Genomic DNA, 20,875 nt, shown 5'->3' on the forward strand with positions numbered 1-20,875 from the left:
GTCTGTGAGTCACACTTTCACCCCCTTCCTGAAGACGACCGCAACAGGAACTTTTTACTTGCTGCGGTGTGGCTACAGAGGCAAGTAAAAAACCACTCTCAGCTTTCAAAACACTTAGAAAAAGATTACCACTCTGAAGTCAGACGAGGAAAGAGCAGAAAAATCAGACCTCTGACAGGCCTAAGCACTGCCTCAGCACTGTGACACTCACACAGCAGGCTGGGAACATAGCTCACTAGTACACCTAACAGTGAGGTCCGCATGGAAACTACACGTCAGGATGAGGAGACCAGTTGATTACAAGTGAAGGGAAAATGCAACTGTAACTGAAGCAATAGAATGAAACTCCTGTCAGACACACTCCTACTTCTAAGGAGGACACAGTTGATGCAGATTCTGCATCACACCAACCAGTGCCAGTCACAGTGAGACAGAATGTTAGCATGCCTGGAGCCATAGAGGCCTTTTCCCAATGAGGTAGTTACAAACTGAATTATGTCACATCATCAGGCAGTAACAGGTGGGAGCTTTCCCACACTGAAAGCATGGGAGGAGGGCTCAGAAGGAACAGCATACATGAGGCCCGAGGGAACAGGCACTGTCATGGCAAACTGCAGCCGACGTCACTTCCTCCTGCTGTGCAGTGTTCATATGTGCACCACTGCTTTTCTTCCCTGAGTAGACACCAAGGCCTGAAGGCAACATTTAAAAACTTAACTTCCAGTTAAATAACTTCTGAAACGATTTTGTCAGATTCTTGGACCTAATTTTATAAAGGGCTCTGTTTAAAAATCTGTTAAAGGGAAGGTATTTCCTGTCCAAGTGTGAGAGGCAGAGTGGGTTCCTGGACAGGGGGCTGACACACATTCCCTGCTGTGCGCTGCAGGAATCTGGGACTGAAATGAACAGAAGGACAGACAAGCCTAAAACTGACCTGCCTGTGACAGGCTGAGACATCAGAACTGAGGGGGTCACAGAGCACTAGGGAAAACATACTGTGATCTTAGCACTTTGCCTGTTCACTGCACTGCGACGCACACACCTGCCCATCCATAGACTAGCCTGACAAGATGTGACTGAGGATGGGTTCCCATCAGGCTCTTCAGAGGTGGAACTCTGAGCCAACACTCCAGCAGCTTGGCTTGTGATGTCTTTATAGAGCTGAATAAACTGGTATAAATTCATGATCCGCGATGCTTCCACAATGCCACTGCTTTTGTTAATCTAGAAACAAAGGGAGAAACAAAGGGAGAGGGGAACACAGACACACAGCAGTCAGTCAAATATCCTGGGAAATAGACTTTACAGTGTGCAATATACCTAGAAAAATGGGAGTCTAAATAAAAGAACATACACGTTTTCTTCAGTCGTGCGGTTCACCAGAGAACTTACTACATTTTCCCATCTGACATCTAAAATAACCTTGCAAGGCTGATCAAGTACTTACCTATCTCAGGTTGAAAACATCAGGTGACTTTCCCGAGGTTGAGAAATTAATTTTAGAGATTATTGAAACTTTTCACTTTGGTGTTTTAATCCATTCTTTTTGAGACATCTGCTTGCTGTGTCACCCAGGCTGGCCTAGAACTGAAGAGCCCCTTCCTCAGCCTCCTGAGTGTTAGCATTACAGGCATGTACTATCATTACAAGCTAGTAATTTTTCCTTTTTCTTTCTTTTTTTATTCACTTTACATCCAATCACATCTTCCCTCCTTCCTCTCTTCCAAATCCCCCCATTTCTCCCTCCTCTTCTCCTCAGAGAAGGGAAGCCCCTCCCTTGGGTACCACTCCACCTTGCAGCATCTTGTCCCAGCAGGACTAGGTACATCCTCTCCTACTGAAGCCCAACCAGGCAGTGCAAGTAGGAGGAAATCCAATGGCAGGGAAAAGAGACCAAGCTGCACATTTGCTACAAATGTATAGGGGGTCTAGGTCTAGCTCCTGCATTGCAAGCTAATAATTTTTAATAAAGAATTTATTTATGCTATTCTGTGACAACTGGAAGGATGATAATAACTACTTGTCCTTCTCCTCCTCCTCCTCCTCCTCCTCCTCCTTTTTGTGTGTGCATGAGTTTGTAAAGGCCTTAGGTTAACCTTGGGTATTGTTCCTCAGGATACTGTAATAATGTCTGTCTGAATTGGCTGTCTGTCTAAAGTTCTCTTACTTGGCCTGGAACTTGTGGATCCTATCAGACTTACAGACCAGTAGGCCTCGGGGATCTATCTACCTGTCTCTGCCTCCTCAGTCCTGCAATGCTTGGCTTTTTTTAAAAGCATGGGTTCTATGGATCAAATGCAATACACTCTATCAACTGAGTTATTTCTTAAGCCCCTTTCTTGTATATATTTATGCTCTATTTTGTACATTTAAACTAAAGCCAGAATGCTACATTAAACTACAAAAAGCAATTGAATTTTGCAATTTCACAAATGAAGTGGAACCAGTGGGCTGGAGATCTTCCATAGATTGTATCTCTGAGCACTTTCAGAAGACTTCAGAAAATCAGAGTGGGACACATGTGAAAAAACTAAGTTGGCTGAATGAGGGTATGATAGTCTTAAAGAGCTTGAGATAATCAGATTGATTACAGGTAGGAGAGGCGACTTCTTAGCAGACAAGGAAGTAGAGAGGTCTATATGAAGCTAAGAGTGGTGGTACATTCCTATAATCCCAGCATGCAGGAGGCTGAGGCAGGAGAACTGCTTCAAGTTTAAGGCCAGTCTGTGATACAGAATGGGTTGTGGGCCAGCCTGGGTTATGTAATGAGACCATGTTTCAAAATTAAACAAATAAATAAAAAAGTAACAACAATATCCAAAGACTATGGAGACAGAAGTTGAGAAATCTTATGCGTGCATGAAAATAAATGAAAGTACAAGGTTAGAAACAATGTAGAGAGATGGACTGGCTGTGTGTGGTAGTGTCCACTCAAACAGGCCCAGGACCCAGGAGGCGGGATCATAGCAAGGCTGTCTCAAAGAGACAAAGAACAGAGGCAGTGGCAGCAAGCTGTAAGACTGTGAAATGTGCTCATGGAAATGAGATGTGAGAAGGCAGACACACATATTTAAAATTTTCACAGTAGTATGTGGATGAAAATGAAGGTTATAACCGTTTATCATTTTTTTTTATTCTCTGAGAAAGTAGAAAATAATTGAGACTCAAGAATGGACCAGATTTCATATCATGAAAATGTGGAATTATATCTAACGATCAAATACTTGGTTAAATCTTGAGAAGCTAATATCTATGTAGAGATTCAAACATACAAGTTTCTTTTTAATTAAAAAACATACACAGAGTAGAGTGCTGTAGTGACTTGATTTCTTTAAGAACACAGAACTATTCTAAGTGTTTTTACTATAATCCCAGGTGTGGGGTATGGGGCTGCTACAGATTGTCTGCAGCAGCTGATTATGATTTGCCTTGTGCTCTAGCAGAGGCACGGTTCTGCCTGCTGTAGATAATTTCTGTGATGATATGATGTTTGGAATTCTGGAAACCTTCCAGAGGGCACATAGATGCTAGAGCCCAGAAAGCTGGGGTGAGTTTTTGGCCATTTAGGGAGGTTGGCTGTAGTTTATTAGTAGCCATGGTCAAAGAAGAAACAAAATGAAAGAAATTAGATTCAGAGATTTTCCTAATTTCTCTCTCTCTTCTTCTATCTGTATTTTCCCATCTAGTGTTAAGGGGTGAAAATGGGAGGTAGAGTGGCAATAAAGGGTGGGAAAAAGAAGAACCCTCAAAATAGCTAAGACCAGGTACAAAGAACAAATGGAACATGACAGGAGATTTACAGAAGCTTTTAGAATAAGCCTTCAGAGGTGAGGAAAGAGGGCCAGTGTTCGTTTGAAACTGCACAATCCAGAAGAAATAAAGTATGGGGTCATTCATATAAGGATCTTACTGTATTAGTAAAATGGGTCATACAGTAACTGTTCTATTTACTGAGTGTCCACAATGCAAGTATTATAGTTATGATGTACAATGTGCCAGGAACTAAAGACATAGTGTGCATAACGCAGCACCCCCTGCTACATGCAAGCTTCATGATAGGGAGAAAAACAAAGCACAGATTAGTGCATGGAAATCAGACACGGCAGAGAGAGAGGATGCTGAGGGGTAAGAAAGGTTCCCAGGTAAAAACAAACATTTAAGAACTAGAAGAGGTACTGGAATGAGTCACATATGTTATCTTGGGATGTTAGCTGGAAATCAGTGTGGAAGGGTAAACCAGGGTGAGGGAAGCTGAGGGAGGGGCAAGGGAGGCCTCAAGGTAAAGGGGACATGTAAGAACTAGAAGAGGTGCTACCTGAGGATTAAGTACTACAGCTCCAGTATTCAGTAGTGTAAAGGCTGTCTGGCAGATATGCACCTAGTGAGAAGCACAAGGAATCCAGCAAGGAGCTGGAAGTGGGTGAGACAGAGGGAAAGGTGATGAGATGCAAGGTTAGAAGGTGAGGTAGTGATGAAATACAGAACTTGGCTGATCTCAACAATGACTTTGACTTTTATTACAAGCACACAGGAAGTCACTGGAATGCTTTGAGCCAAAAGGTAACACGATCTACTTCACACTTCACATGCGATGAGGAATAGCTGCTGTGCTGAGGATACAGAGGGATGGCTGCCAGAACAGAAGCAGGGAGAGCACTTGGATGGTGACTAGAATGAACACCCTTGGTGAGAAGTGATGGCCACCATGAACAGAGTGAGAGTGGAGCAGACACGGTGAGAGCACCTGGATTCTGAACATGGGTTATCTGGAGCACTAAAGAAGAAAGACGGCTGCACGGTCTTAGTTTATGCACAAGAGGTGTAACACACACTTCATGAAGACCTGTCTGCATGCACACAAGTAGGTATAGTCTATGTGTGGGCACACGTGTGAAGGGCAGGGGTCAACCTTGGGCATCAGGACCCCTTTCACCTCTTTTTTGATGCAGGGCTCTGTGTTAGCTTGGAAATTATTAATTGCACTAAGCTGGCTGGCCAGGAGCCCTAGGCATCCTCCGATCGCTGCCTCCCCAGTGCTGAGTCTACAACACTATGCCTGGCTTTTTTTTTTTCTTTTTTCTTTTTTTTAACTGTGGGTTCTGGGGATTAAATGCAAATCTTCATGCTTGTATGGCAAAGGTTTTGCTGACTAAACTCATTCTTCCCAGGCCTCTCATGAAGTTTTCTTTCTGTTCTTTCTTTTTTAAAAAATATAGTGAGGAAGATCTTTTTATAAATTTTTTTAAAGATGTATGTATGCATGTATGTACGTATTTAATGTAGGAGTACACTGTAGCTTCAGACACACCAGAAGAGGGCACTAGACCTCATTACAGATGGGTTGTAAGCCACCACGTGGTTCCTGGGAATTGAACTCAGGACCACTGAAAGAGCCGTCAGTACCCTTAACTGCTGAGCCATCTCTCCAGGCCTCATTAAGTTTTCTTAATAGTCACTTCAGTACATAAATTGGGGAGTTTTAAATATTTATTTATTTAATTTGTATCAGTGTTCTGCCTGCATGTACATATGTGCACCACATGAATGCCTGATGCCTGAGGGGCTTGGAAGAGGCCATTGAATTCCCAGGAAGCAGAGTTATAGATGGTTGTAAGCTACCATGTAGGTGGTGGGAACTGAACCCAGGTCCTCTGCAAGAGCAGCACATATTCTTAACTGCTGAGTCATCTCTCCAGTCGCCTTAGCACATAATTTTTAATTACTCTAATAACTTTTCTAATGCCATACCCACAAATCATCCCAGGTAAACATAATTTAAGATTTTTTTTTAAAAAATGAACTCAATATTACGAGTATAGTTAGAATAGTATATAGACAGACAAGAGAGGCCTTACTAAAAATTCAGAGGTTGAAACACAAATGTTTATAATTTTTTAAGAATAATAAATAGGCAGCTCTCAAGCCAAGTGTGGCAAATGCACACCTTGTACATTTAGCACTTGGGTCAGTGAGGCAGAGCCCTGAGTTTCAGGACACCTAGGCCTCATAATGAGACTATTCATTCAAAAAAAAATTTTTTTTTTGATAAAGAAAAGAAACTTATCACTTTTAGTCTCAAGTCATTTTCCATATTAGATTTCACTTTTTCTCAGCCAAGTATTGGCTTTTGGAAGATCCTTTGCAAAGAAATGTAATAAAAAAATTCCTTGAATGATCAGCTTCCCCCCTAAAACAAAACAAAACAAAACAAAACAAAACAAAATGCAAATAAAGAATCTAATGGTCTTGTCTTTAACATTTATATTTTTCTACTTAGAATCTTATTTTTAGAAAGTGTTTTAATAGAGTACAGTAATTTAAACTAAACAATACAGTAACAGTGAAAGCTTGGGGCAAAAAGAATTTGATTAATAATAATATTATATTATAATAATGTTTCATGACAAACATTAACTTTGTCATGAAAGGGGCGGCAGGAAACCAAAGGATCAGAAGCCTGACACCCTTGTAATCTGATCCTTTTCTATAGTTTATAAACGTCTCTTCCTTGTAAACTGAGTATTTTATGAAATAATGGAGAGTAAATACAATTTAGGTAACGTGTATCAAACTCAAGGAAAGCCTTAGCCCTGGCCATGCAAAGGATGGTGCCTCTTCAACAGGTTTTATCATCCAGAACAAGCTGCTGGATGCAAAGCACAGTATTTCAGCCATGACACATAACTGCAAGGAACAGTTCCTGCCCAGGGAGCCACAGGGAAGCTGGAGGCTGAACAGACATTCTACTCTTAATACTGTTATGTTAGCTATGAAACCAAGAGCTACTGGAATTTATAAGAGGCAAGAGAATTCCTGTAAAGGGAGATGACAGATGAGATGGTATCTGAGATGGGCCTGTGGAGATCAAGTTTGAACACGCAAGAGTGACTGTTTCCACTTCAGTTGCTGGCGCGTGCCTGCTTTTAGTCAGGCATTCTCCACTCCCTAAAATGTCTGAGGAGTCAATACTGGTTAGTCTGATCTAAACCAATCATTCTTTCCACGAATAAGAGAGGGATGGGTATCAGTGAATAATGACCAATGGGTTATGGAGATCTGCTGGCCCTGTGACCAGCTCTGGAAACAGTATATCAGAATTTGTGGATGCATGAGAAAAGAAATGGCTTTTGTTTAAACTAGTTTAAAAGGAGTGCCATGAGACTTGTAGCTGATGACCCTCACAAGTGACAGAAGGAACAGACATCCTAGTTGAGGAAACTCAGTGAACAGAGGGTGTGCATTCTAAAAGTTATCACTTTCAATTCAACATTGGTGGGCATACAGAGTGCAAGAAGGAATAGTGAATAGAGCAGAAAAGAAGTCTGGAGTCATATGCTAGGAGACACAAATGCCACATACAGGAGCAAGGGAGATTTGTAGGCAGTAAGGATTGAAGTATGTTAAGCAGGTCAGTGAGCTGAGGAGAGCTGCGCTTCAGAAAAGGCATTTCACAGCTGCATAAACTAGAATATGGAGGGGGTGTGGAGATTAGCAGAGTCTATGGCAGAAGGGATAGGGGCCTGAACTGTGAACAGTTTCCTTAAGGACATGGCATTTGCCTGCATTCTGGGTTCCTGGTGTAATTGCTCACATATTTGCTTGAATCAACTAGAAGTAAAACACAGCAGAGGTAAAACTGACAATGACCTAGGGGAATGTGACAGACTATCAAGGTAATCTCTAGGGTCTGTGACTCACTAACATTTACTTTCAGTTTATTGTCCCATTCATTCTAGTGACACACACACACACACACACACACACAATCATATGTATTATATCATAAAAGTTTTTTCCTTAATTAATTAAATGAAATTAATGAATGAAATCCAGTGTTCTTAAATCATCTTCTGAGATAACTCTAACTCTTCAGACTACCTATTATCCTTCAAGATTTGCATAACAATAGCAGACTCCATCCATGTCCATAAACAGAGTATTATCTATAAAATATATTTCAGACTGCTAAGTGACTCATCTGGGCAGTCTGACTGGTTAGGAATGGACTTCAGGCATTCACAACTGTGTAAATTACGGCTTGTATGACTTATCTTACCTTTTAGAAGGGTTGAGACTGAAGGAGAGCTAATAAAACTCATTTGTTCTCAAAGGCCTGTGGCTAAGAACTGCTATTCTAATTAACTTATTGGGAGCAGGAAGCTTTCTTTCTGCAACAGCTTCCATGATATTTTTAGCAGTTCTCTACAATACAAAAACTAAACTACAAGATAGTACGTCCCTCATAAAAGGTCCAATCCATAACTCAAAATCACTACAACCTCTCTGGTAGATGGTTCTTACATGAATGTAATCCAATGTTCTCAAAACAAATGATTTCCTGAGATAACCAATGTTTAAGGTATCATCTCAGAGCTAACTATGGTATCCTCTGAGGGCTCCACAGCAAGCTAAAGCTTCAGAAGACAGTTGGAGGGTGGGCATAATTTGATTGCTACTTCCTCTGATTGCATAATCTCTGTGACTTAGCAAATAAACAACAGTGAGAGGTCAAACAGCTCGAAGGCAATATTATCAAACGATGCTGTGTGATGACTCAGTCAGTAAAATGCCAGCCACACAGGAATGAAGACACAAGCTCAGGGACTCAGGAACGACATAAACTCTGGGTCCATGGGCATGTGCACATAATATAAGCCCAGTGCTGGGGGGCAGAGATGAGATCCTGGCATGGGGTGGGGTACATGGCCTGCCAGTCTAGACAGAACAGCAAATGAGCCTCAGGTTCTGTGAAAGACCCTGCCTCAAAAAAGAAAGGTGAAGACAGAGAAGCAGACACCTATGTGATATCAATTCTGGGCATCAGAAGATGTCAACCTCTGGCCTCGACCATAAAGTACACATGCATATATAGACTACCACACTTACCACCTCCCCCCACCCCTAACCTTTATAAGACTAACAAATCAATGACATTTATTTACAAAATCTATTACATTATTAAATGTGCCTCTAACTACTAAGACAGTATAAGCTCTAAAGCAGAAGACTCTACCAATCTTACCTTGGTACAGACCACCCGCACGACCACTTTCCAAAAGGCAGAGGAATCGGACCCAGGTTGTACCTCAAAGAGAAGATGCTTTTCCTGGCCAGCCGCTACCTTAGCAGTTCTGAAAGAGGCAAGCACAATTGTTATTTTTATGAAAAGGTAATAGAGCTCTGAAATCAGACTCAAGAAACCCTTTCCAACAGAGAAGGAAATAAGAAGTGATTAAAATAAATAGACTCCTATAGCACAGGAACAGAATAGTCGGAACACACACTTAGTTTCTGTCATTTTTAAAATCTAAAGCTGTGGAATACTCATCTCCATATCTATATTTCAATGTTCTGTGTGTGTCTAAAAAGATGCTTAGAAAAAAATTAGTCCAAGGCTGGGCGCAATGCCACCTGCCTGTGATCTCAGCACTTGGCAGCTAGAAGGATAGAGGATCAGGAGTTCAAGGAGAGCTTGAGGGCAGCCTGGGCTACATGAGGTGCTTCTTAAAAGAAAACAAGCAAGAACAACACTGACAAACATAGCCCAAGAAACCTAGGACTTTAAGTAAAAGTTTACTGGTTAAGTGTACACAAAATTACACAGTCTTGTGGAAATACCATATTCTTGCTTAGGTCCTGTTACATAACCACACTAACATACCTTTTGGAAAGCTTTTAATTTATAGTAATTTTGAATTTGGCCAGGTAAAACAAATAGCTTGTGGAACTAAGTATAGTTCTACTGCCCTTTCCTCATTGAAGTAGTTACAAGCCATGCTAGCATTAAGACCACACAATACTTTCAGTATCTTGCTATCGACACCAACTACAGTTCCCTTTATTACTGCTGACTGTTCTCTGAACACTAGCAGGACAGTTGCAAACAGTAAGTGCCTTCCAGCTAAGTGAAGCAACCTGCCTCAGTCAGGGAAACAGCTCAACGGTGTCAGCTTCCAGTTGTTTCCTGGATACCAAGCCACACCTCTGTAGGACTGACTTCATGACTGGAGGGCAGCAGCAGGAAGCACTGCACCTATAAAATGTTCAACTGTAGCCCATGGAAATGAGTCTCAAACTATAGTGCTGGCATTGCTTAGTGTATAGACACTGGCAAGAGCTTAGGTTTGTTTCTCAACACTATTAGAACAGAAACAAAACAAAACAAGAAACCCATCAAAAATAAACAAAACAAAACCCCTCAAACCCACTCAAATATCCTGTGCCAAATAAGTAAAAGGAATGTATTTTTACTGTCACCCAATAATTTAAGCACACAGGTGATATCACAGGACACAGTTTTTTTTCCTAGAATCAAATAATCCAAGTTTACATATATAAATTTAAGGACTAAAAGATGGCAAAGTTATTAAATTCCTAGGAGTTGGAACAATGCAAGGGAGAAACGGCCCAGTGCTTGGTAAGGCCCTTGTCATCAAGCCTGACCACCTAAGTTCAATATCTGGGGCCCTCATGGTAGGAGAGACCAATTCTAGCACGCTACCTTCTGACCTCTACATGTGCACTGCCCCCAAAATAAATAAATGTTTTTGTTTTTTAAAAAGCTGGAACAAGAATAAAGTACCCAATTCTTCGGATACTACTAAATTCTCAGCCCTGTTTTACTCCTTACAATATGATCTCAGAAACAAGCTATTTTTCCTTTTTTAATAAGTAAAATTCAGTGTTCTTAAAAGAAAGCAATTCCTGATAAAACCTTAAAACTATCCTTTAGCCTTCATAACTGACTGAAAATAATACAGCTATGTTCATAAAGAAAGTATGATCTTCTCACCTAACATGTTTCATATCGTTAGTAGGTAGGTCCTTTATGTCATAAATGCCTCTTGATCCGGTGCATACACATCACTGCGTGTTATTAACAGTGACTATACTACTACAAGTCTGTATATACTGGTCCTGGGCTTTGAGGTGGTTGAATAAGAATATAGGATAATGGAAGAAACTTCCAATTCAGAGATGGTTGGAAGTGCCATCAATATTTGAGTAATCAATTAAAATGGTTAATCAGTTAAAATGCTCAAACCCCTGGCACAATGCGTTGTGTATATTATGTGCTCAGTGAGAACTGCTTAGACTGAAAAGGCTAGAGAGAGCCTTTAAGGTATTACTTAAGGGGGCTGGAACGATGGCTCAGAGGTTAAAAGTGTTGAATACCCCTCCAGGCGACCTCGGTTCAGTTTCCAGCACCCAAATGACAGCTCATAACAGTCTGTCACTCCATTCCCACTGGATCTAGTGCCCTTTTCTGGCTTCTACAGGCACCACGCATGCATGTGGTACACATACATATGCAGGCAAAAACTCATACACATAAAATAAAATACAAGTATTTTTAAAGATATTATTTAAAATATCTTAGGCAAGTTGTAATTAAACTCCCAAACAGACAGAAGACTGATACAGAATAAAGAAAAGTAGATGTAGGTGCTACCAGAGGAAAAAGTGTCACCCACCTATCTGCCACAGCAGAAGCAAACCAGCAATATTGAGAAAGCTTAGGGGACTGAGGCCTTTCAAGGGCAAAGAGCCCTTTGTATTTTAAAAGCTTCTATATCAATCAGTACAAAAACTGAGGTGAACTCTATAAAGAAAGACTAAGTTCAAGGCGGAGAAATTGGCACTCTATCCTAGACAGCGATTCACTCAGGAGAGGTGAAAAGACTTAAAGTGACCCCTCGCTGCACGTGCATGTTAGTGAACAGCAGGCGGCCACACACACTGGTACACTGGGATGCTTCCTTTAGTGATAGTGACAAATTCTCTTCTGTTTATGTGCTCCTTTAAGTGCAAGTACTTTTACACAAGAGTCAATTAGTCTCTTGTTACACAACGGCTGAGCTGCAGTACATTTTAGAATTGCTTCCCTATACCTGTTGCCTGTATTCTAAATATCATTTTGAGTTCCTCCATCCCTCTGTTCCCTTCCCACATTTTAAAACAGCTACACTGAAGTCTGCTTAGAGCAGACAGTCAATGTAGTACTTTCTAACTTATGCTAAAAAGCTCATTCTCACCATCAGTGCATGTGTTTACCTCCTACAGTCATGACAAACAGGGGCAATATGAAGGGAAAACAGAATAAAAATGAGGAAGCCTTACACATCATTGAGTTCAGCTACTCTCCCAAGAAATTCTTCATAAGTTAAGGAGCCACTTTCTCGAACCAAGGTGACGTGCTTTGCTACTTTTTCTGGTAACTTGTTAATAACCAACTGCGTCTGATCCGAAATTTGTTGTCCCATGGTGAAATGATGTCTTTCAGAATTCAAAAAGAGTTTTGCTTCACATAGTTTCTGTTAAATACAATGCAAAAGTTATTTTACATAAATATAAAAAACCACCAATATACTTTGTCCTAGTTAGGGTTACTATTGCTGTGATGAAACACCAAGACCAAAAGCAACTTGGGAGCGAAGAGTTTATTTAGCTTACATTTCTTTATCATCGTTAATCACTGAAGAAAGTCAGGACAGCCACTCAAGCAGGGCAGGAACCTGGAGGCAGGAGCTGAAGCAGAGGCCATGGAGGGATGCTGCTTATTGGCTTGCTCCTTGTGGCTTGCTCACTCTGCTTTCTCATAGAACCCAGGATCACCAGCCCAGGTGACCTCACAATGGACTGGGCCCTCCCCCATTGACCACCAATTAAGAAGATGACCTACAGGCTTGCCTACAGCCCTATCTTATAGAAGTAATTTCTCAGATGAGGTTCCTCCTTCTCAGATGACTTCAGTTTAGGTAAAGTTGACTTAAAAATATCCAGTACACCCACCCTTCAAAAAGCAAAGAAAAATTACAAGCACCTGAAGGAGGGATTCAGTCAACTCAAATGAATCTGACATACAATGTATTTAACCATAGTCTTTAAAGATTTAATTTTTCAGAATCATACAGCTAAATGATTAAGATATTGGAAGAGGGATGGGTCTTTAACTACCAAACACATGGGGAAGGGGGCAGTCAAGTGACTGCATTTTCCTAAGAACACTTCCAGGCTGTTTACTATATATCATACTTCAAACTAAATGCTCTCCATACATGACATCATTTATTATTCACAGCATCCTATAGGGTAGATGTATTTCTATATCCTATTCTATGAGTAAAGAAATGGTTAAGTCCATGGTATGAGACAGATGTGAACTTTGAACTCTCACCTCAAGAAATTCCATTTCCTTTACCATTAATATTTCATCACCATTAAAAAAATATTTTACTTTTACTCAAATTAACACCTTTGCCACATAAAGCAATTAGTAACAATTACATAGAAAAGAATTTTAGCAAAAAAACTTGCTTTATTACTTAATAAAAATGGCATTATAGCTTGGAATATAAATATAGGGCTGGCAAGGTGGCAAAGGCACTTGCTGCCACGGCTGACAACTTGAGTTCCATCTCCAGGATGGAAAGAGAGAACCAACTCTTGAAAGTTGCCTCTCGCCTTCACATATGCACTGTAGCATGTGCAGCCCTAGACACATACACACATACACACAAGATGAACAAACATTTAAAAATATGACTTCAAAGTATATGACCATAAATATGTATCACTTTCAATATTAAAATTTAATGTACTGAGGGTTATTTAAAAGTTACTTTAAATATAGTAAAAGTGTACTTATACTAAAACAAAATTCTCTCATTACTATATTGGATCTGAGCATATATGGGAGCAATAAATACTGTAGTAGAGGGATAATGAAAAAAAGGAAACCCAGACTACTAAAACCTAATCTCTGAAGGCAAAAGATTACATTTTAAGTATGTCCAAGTATAACAAATTTGTACCAAGTATATCCAAAAAGGAACTATTAAGATTCCCAGCTTAGCGGGGCAGTGGTGGCACACGCCTTTAATCCCAGCACTTGGGAGGCAGAGGCAGGCAAATTTCTGAGTTCGAGGCCAGCCTNNTGTACTAAGTGAGTTCCAGAACAGCCAGAGCTATACAGAGAAACCCTGTCTCGAAAAGCAAAAACAAAAACAAACACAAACAAACAGATTCCCAGCTTAGAGAAGGTGTCCAGGGAATTCACCTTATTGGTTCCTGGGTGGCACAAACTAGTAACATCTCTAAATACAATAATGTTGAACTCCATTTTATTCTAAGCAAGGACAGTTTCCAAACCAAAATTCCCAAATTCTCAAAACCTAAGAAAAAATAAAAAACACAACTTATAACATGAAAAGTAGGGTGTGGCAAGAAGACCCTATCAAAAAAACCAGTAACTTCCCACTTAAGGAATATATATACATATTTAAGTGACATGCTGGCTTCACTCTTCATGTTCTGATTCATATGTGTGGAAATACCATGAATAAATGTCTACAGACCAGCTGGAAATGACTGTCATACATGGTCTTTCTGAAAATTATGTTATCTGGGTGTGGTGGTGCACACCTTTGATCCCAGCACCTGGGAGGCAGAGGCAGGCAATTGCTGAGTTCAAGGCCAGCCTGGTCTACAGATTGAGTTCAGGACAGCCAGGACTACACAGAGAAACCCTGTCTTGAAAACTAAAAATAAATAAATAAATAATATATATTTAACAAGTACTGTGTGTGGTGCTTATGTCTTAGGGACAAGATGGTGAGCCAACTTGAAAAGACAGGGTTCTTGGCACCACACACAGTACTTGTGTATGTCAGGCACCCAACACAGTTGGGGGAAGGGCAATAGTCATACAAATAAGTATATAATTACAAAACAACAAGTCCTAAACCAAACAAGTACAGGGTGCCCTGAAAGCGTGGAAGAGAGTGAAAGATACTGGTCTTGAGTTAGAAAAGAAATTCTGGGAAAATATTTGAGTCCAGAAAGATAGCCTGGGTTTGTAACAGTCAGGGAATGGTGGGAGGACACTTTAGGCAGAGGTCTCCAAAAGCATCCGAGATAGGTAGATCTTAGTCCCTCTGAGGGAAATAAAACACACTGGGGCTACTTGGAGAAGTAAGATATTGACAGCAAAACAAAAAAAAACAAAATCAAGATGGATATTTAAAAAAACTTTTTAGATAACTGGAAGACAAGATTAGGTATGCTTGCCCAACCTGGCTGACAGAAACTAGAATGAATAAACCATATCTACTGAATAAAGAGACTGCTAAGTCTATCAATACAGCAAGATATTAATTCTTGAATGTTCTGAAAAGCTGACTGCACAAAAGCACCAAGGTAAGATGTGTTTTAAAGCAGCACAAAAACAGAAATCATGAGGTTTTAGATTAAAATAGCATTATAATAGGTCTAGCAAAGATATCAAAATAATTCTAAACTCCTGCTAGAAGCAGATGTCTACAGCAAGGAGCCTCCCACTCTTCTGTGTTAAACAGGAGGGTGTTTGTTTGATTGATTGATTTTTCAGCTTAAGGCAGTCCCACCTTTAAAAGAGTAGAACATAGTCAAGCCTCGGGTCTCGAAACAGAAACAAGTCAACTTACTGTAGCTGAGTACAACCAGGCACTGACCCGGGCAGCACAACAGCCTGTTCAAATATTTGTTGAGCTGTCATATGGAAGAGGAAGTGAGAGTTTTACATGCTTACAAAGAGCAAGTTAGCCAATAAGGACAGAGGGAAGTCCAGACTTACTGTAAGAATGCCCTGCCACCCAGCAATGGGAAGGACTGCTGTAACATATGGGAACTTCTCAATGACATAATATGAAAATGTTTAAAGATTGGAAGTTCATCTAATGAGTGGCACAGAGAATTTTCCAGGTGCAAAATAGAGGCATTAATGTCTATAGACACCCAGTGATTCTCAACCCCAAAGGGACATCATAAAACACAGATATTTCCATGATTGTAATGGTGTCAAAAACACAGTTATGAAGTAGCAAACATAATCTTATGGTTGGGGGTTATTATAACATAAGGAGCTGTGTCAAAGGGTCACAGCATTAGCAAAGTTGAGAACAACTGCTCTCAAAATGAAGCTTAACTTCCTCAAGCTTTGCTGTATCCGCTTAATAAACAGACTAATCAGCCAGCCTGATACTTCCAATTCCATCTATATTACCTAACAAAGTAAACTAAACTTCTGAAATGGTCTCAAGACTTAATAGAACTCATGACAACTGAATTAAACTTGGTAGGGAAGTAACAGTCCCCTCCTTTACTTTTGGATCTCCAGCTGTTCCCAAGAATAACTGAAATAACAAGAGAAAACTATGCATGTTGTATGGAGAAGTCTTCACAAGACAAATAAGGCACAGATACTCACTGGACAAAGATGAGTAAATTGTGAAAAGATGACAAGACAACAGAGTTGGAGGTAGGGCTCTTAAGTGTGGGAAAGTATCGAGGAACGAGTTACTCAGGGAAGTTTGTACTGATTTCTCTTGGCTTTGAGACCTATCTCTGATTGTAAGACATCTTCCTTTCTGGAAACAGGCAGGTACTTTTGCATGACTGCTACTGCTTCAAAAAGTTTGTACCTTAAAAGACTTCTCATTCCCAAGTGTCTTATTTTAATACCCTACACTGCTCATCAAAATCCATCTGAAAAAAAGCCTTTGTTGTTTCTCGAATTAGAAAATGTTGCCTTGTGTCCCTGGCACCCTACCTTGAATGGCAAGCTTGGTTTATAGTGTGAGGCAGCATATTGTTTTCCTGTAATTGCACTTAATATCCAGAAATCTGATTCAGTGACTCATGCCTACCTGAGGGGATGGAACAAAGGTGTTCACACTGGCTAGGAGGGAAGATGCTGCATTTAAGCAATATTAACCATTTCATCACTAGTGTAAAAATATGATTACTTGGGGCTGGTGAGATGGCTCAGTGGGTAAGAGCACCCGACTGCTCTTCTGAAGGTCTGGAGTTCAAATCCCAGCAACCACATGATGGCTCATAACCATCTGTAACAGGATCTGACGCCCTCTTCTGGAGTGTCTGAAGACAGCTACAGTGTACTTACATATAATAAATAAATAAATAAATCTTTAAAAAAATATGATTACTTATGTGTCGTATGGAGCCACTGAGATGAGTAACCACAAAAGCAATCTGCTGAAACCACTCTTCAGTTGCCAGCCTTTTCAGTGTTGTTCATCTATATATGAACGGCATGTATCATCCAATGAAGTCACTTTACTCAGTTCCCCCTTGAGTCTTCATGACACACACCTGTGCTCTTGGCTACGTAGTAGATAAGTATATAGTATTTCTCTAGTCAATATAGAAATACTTTTTTATCATTCATTTAGCATTCTTTTATTAGCTCAATCATTCACACTAACATGACACAGCAGTTAAAATTGTATTTATGGATAAAATTGTGAAAAGTTATCATATACATATATATATATATGTATATGTATATATATACATATCACAGAACAGTAGTATTGCTTACAGACATAATATGTAAACCTGTAAACCACTGGCAATAAATTTCAGTAAAATACAAGTCTGTGGTCAAGGTTCCTCAAAGAGCTGTGACCTCTTCTATAAGACAGAGATGTGCTTCCCAACAGCAGCCTGGGGGTTTCTAAGAAAGAGCTGTTATTCTGAAAATCACAGGAACATCAAGGATTCCAAGAATATGCCACATTCTTCAGTGGGTGGCACATACAGTTAATTGCTTCTTTTTCTAACAAATGAGATGTTGTAGTTCAAGTATTCCTTATAAGAATCACAACTGCATCACTAATAATTTTCACCCAAGGAACTCCCTGAAAATGTGAAACATAAATTATTCAGAAATGACACAGAGGGAAACTGAGCCCATCAAAGTGCAAGACAACTGGGTGAGGGATGGAGAGTTCAGCTGGGAAAGGGCCTCCAGGAAGCGCCAGGGCCTCAGTTCCACCCCTGAACCCATGTGAAAAGACAGTGCAGTGGCACACTTGTGATCTTAGTACCAGGCGGGGGTGGGGGTAGGAGGTGGGGGGTGGAGGGGGTGGCAGGGAGGGACAGGAGGATCCCTGGGACTTGCTGGCCACTAGGTGTAGTCTATCCAGACCTAAGGCTGACATCTGGTGTCACACCAGATGACTAGCCAACAATGACTGCAGTATCAAAGGCACCTTTGAAATTTGTTAAATTTTGTAACATCTTCCATCTTAGTAATACATACTAAGTTCTACAACTGGGGCTCAAATGGCACTACTTACCTTATTATTCACTAATTATACAAACTCTAAATTTACACAGATGATTACAATGATTAGTCTGGTCAGAGTCGGTATAGAATCTAGAATGCCTGTTCTGGGGTCAAAGGTATTAAGGAGGAGAAATAAAACTAAAGAAATCTCAATAAAATAAAATAAAACCTGAAAACCTATAAACAAGCAGAGTACTGTGTAATTGCTGGAGTTCTAACAGTACCAGTGTTAAGTAGTAAGTACACTCTGACTTAGGAAAAAAAATTCTCTTTGCGCCTTCTCTACCTTTTTTGAAAGCGAAACCAACTTCCTCTAGTTAAAAGAATTTAGATATATTCAGAGAATATATATCGTATATGTCCCTTATATATATGGTTCCCTTAGGCCAAATGACAAAGATAACAGAGTCTTGAAAAACACAATCACGTTAAGGAGGAAAACTGACAGAAACCGAAACCAGCCAGTACAAAAGGGGTAAAGCAAAATCCATGCAAGTCCTGAGGGCTCTGAATCCCAAAGGCATCCCTTTTCAAAGACAACTCTCCGGACCACTGGTAGGATGGCAGTTCACGGTAAAGGGGTGTGGAAAAGATCATCTTAGTTTGAGAAGCACGGACTAAAAGCAACTGGGAGTGTTACTGGAGCTACATGTATGCCAGAAGGACAAGAAATGCTGGGCATCAGGAAATGGGGCTGGGTCGGAATATGAAGAGCATGAAGGTAGCTGGAGACAAATTCCAACAACAGTAACCCCACATTTTTGTAATGAAACTGCACACAGAAGGCAACTTACCCTACAATTATGATTAGCAAGGAAACTTTTTTTTTTTAATGTCGGTTCTCAAGGTAGCAATTAGCTTGACAAGCAAGGGCCCGGGTGCACTGCCGGGGCGGGTCTAGTAGGAGGGTTGGCCGACACCACGGGCCCAGGCTCTCCCCTCAGAAGCCTTGCCCCGTGGCCACCCTGCCGCCCTGGCCCCGGCCCCCGCCCCTCGGCCTCTCCTTGGCGCATCTGCTCTGCTAACCAACTGCGAAACTGCTCAGTGCGCCAGCGCCAAGATTCAAAACCGCTCGAGCTGATCCCTGAAAACTCTCCTCAGCACCCCCGCGAAGGCGGACCCAGAGTCCCCACCGCCACCGCGAAGGCGGACCCAGTGTCTCCACCGCCACCAAGGCGGACCCAGAGTCTCCACCCGCCCCTGGAATCGGTGCCCAAAGCCCGCAGCCGAGGCCCTGACTGGGGACCCGAGCTCCCCTGAAGCCCGGTTCCACACCCTGGTGCTGCCCGGGCCTCCACTCCCTGCTCCGGGACCGTGGAGCGGCTGGAAAGGGACACAGCGACGGGGCGGCGCTGCAAGGCTCACCCTGTTCAAGGCATCGCTCTCCCCGCGCCAGGGACACCGCCTCCGCCGCTGCTTAGCTAAACCCGCTAGGCGGCAGCGGCGCGGCCCGCAAACCAGTCGCACCTCAGTGACGTAAGGCCACGCCCTCGCGCGTTGCCTGGAGACGGAGCCCCACGCCCCTGCTGGCTTTGGAGGTTTCTGTAGCTCAAGGCTGCTGCTGACACACACATGCAGGCAAAATATTCACATACACAAAAATCAATAAAATTAAATACTCTTGTAAAAAAGGACAAAAAATGAAGAGGCAAGTCACAGGCTTCGGAAAAGCAAAATATATTTAACAAAGGACTTCTAATTAGAACACACAATTCTTTTTTTTATTGTATTATGTTTTTTATTTTCTTTATTTACATTTCAAATGCTATCCCGAAAGTTCCCTATACCCCCCCCGCCCCTGCTCCCCTACCCACCCACTCCCACTTGTGCTGGGACATATAAAGTTTGCAAGACCAAGGGGCCACTCTTCCCAGTGATGGCCAATTAGGCCATCTTCTGCTACATATGCAGCTAGAAACACAAGCTCAGGGGGTACTGGTTAGTTCATATTGTTGTTCCACCTACAGGGTTGCAGCCCCCTTCAAGAACACACAATTCTTACCCCTCCAAAAAACAAAAACAAAAAAACGCAGTTTTTTAAATGGCCAAAGACTAGACTAGTCTTTTAGATTTATGGATAGCAAATAAGCACATGAAATGATGTCTGAGACCATTATGCAAATTAGAAGGAAAGTGAATTATCAATACAACACCACAGTGGCTAAAATGAAAAGAACTGTATTAAATATTGACAAAGATGCTGAACAACTCTGTTCAGATTGTCTGTTGTGGATTTAAAATGATACAATCATTGTGGAAAGAGATTGTGGCCATTTCTTTAAAACCTAAGCACAAACATTCCAGCCACATAGTCCAGTCATCCTGATTCTAGAATAGATCCACATGAAGACTAGTAGTACACAAACATCAGATACCTGCTGAGGTGGTTTGAATGGAAATGGTCCCCACAGGCCCACAGGGAATGGCACTATTAGGAAGTGTGGCCTTGATGGAATAGATAAGGCTTTGTTGGAGAAAATATGTCACTGGGGATGGGCTTTGAGGTTTCAGATGCTTAGGTCAGGCCCAGTGTCACTTTCTCTTCCTGATGCCTGCTGATCCAGATGTAGAACTCTCAGCTACCTCTCCAGCATCATGTCTACCCGTGTGCTGCCATGCTTCCCATCATGACTATTATGAACTTAACCACGGAATTCTAAGCCAGCCCCAATGAATTGTTTTCCTTTATACGGTTTCTGTGATCATGGTGTCTCTTCACAGCAGTAGAAACCCTGTGACAACATA

At 41.3% G+C, this 20,875-nt stretch overlaps 1 protein-coding gene across 2 annotated transcripts in view; it reads right to left on the reverse strand.

Moving 5' to 3' along the window:
- Nucleotides 1-19,581, reverse strand: part of Rnf141 (ring finger protein 141) — a 28,736-nt gene extending 9,155 nt beyond the window's left edge. The window contains exons 1-4 of one of the 2 annotated variants that reach the window (XM_021208819.2): nt 19,496-19,581; nt 12,121-12,314; nt 9,023-9,131; nt 1,043-1,224 (exon numbers count right to left, since the gene is read on the reverse strand). In XM_021208819.2, the coding sequence (XP_021064478.1) occupies nt 1,043-1,224; nt 9,023-9,131; nt 12,121-12,263 (434 nt within the window). In that variant the 5' untranslated portion in view covers nt 12,264-12,314; nt 19,496-19,581. Of the gene's footprint in view, nt 1-1,042; nt 1,225-9,022; nt 9,132-12,120; nt 12,315-14,059; nt 14,147-19,495 lie in introns of those variants that run through there. The other variant, XM_029546308.1, reaches the window with a different exon arrangement.
- Nucleotides 19,582-20,875: the final 1,294 nt, after the last annotated feature.

The sequence above is a fragment of the Mus pahari genome, chromosome 1 (genome assembly GCF_900095145.1).
Source record: "Mus pahari chromosome 1, PAHARI_EIJ_v1.1, whole genome shotgun sequence".
In the NCBI taxonomy this organism is placed as follows: Eukaryota; Metazoa; Chordata; class Mammalia; order Rodentia; family Muridae; genus Mus; species Mus pahari.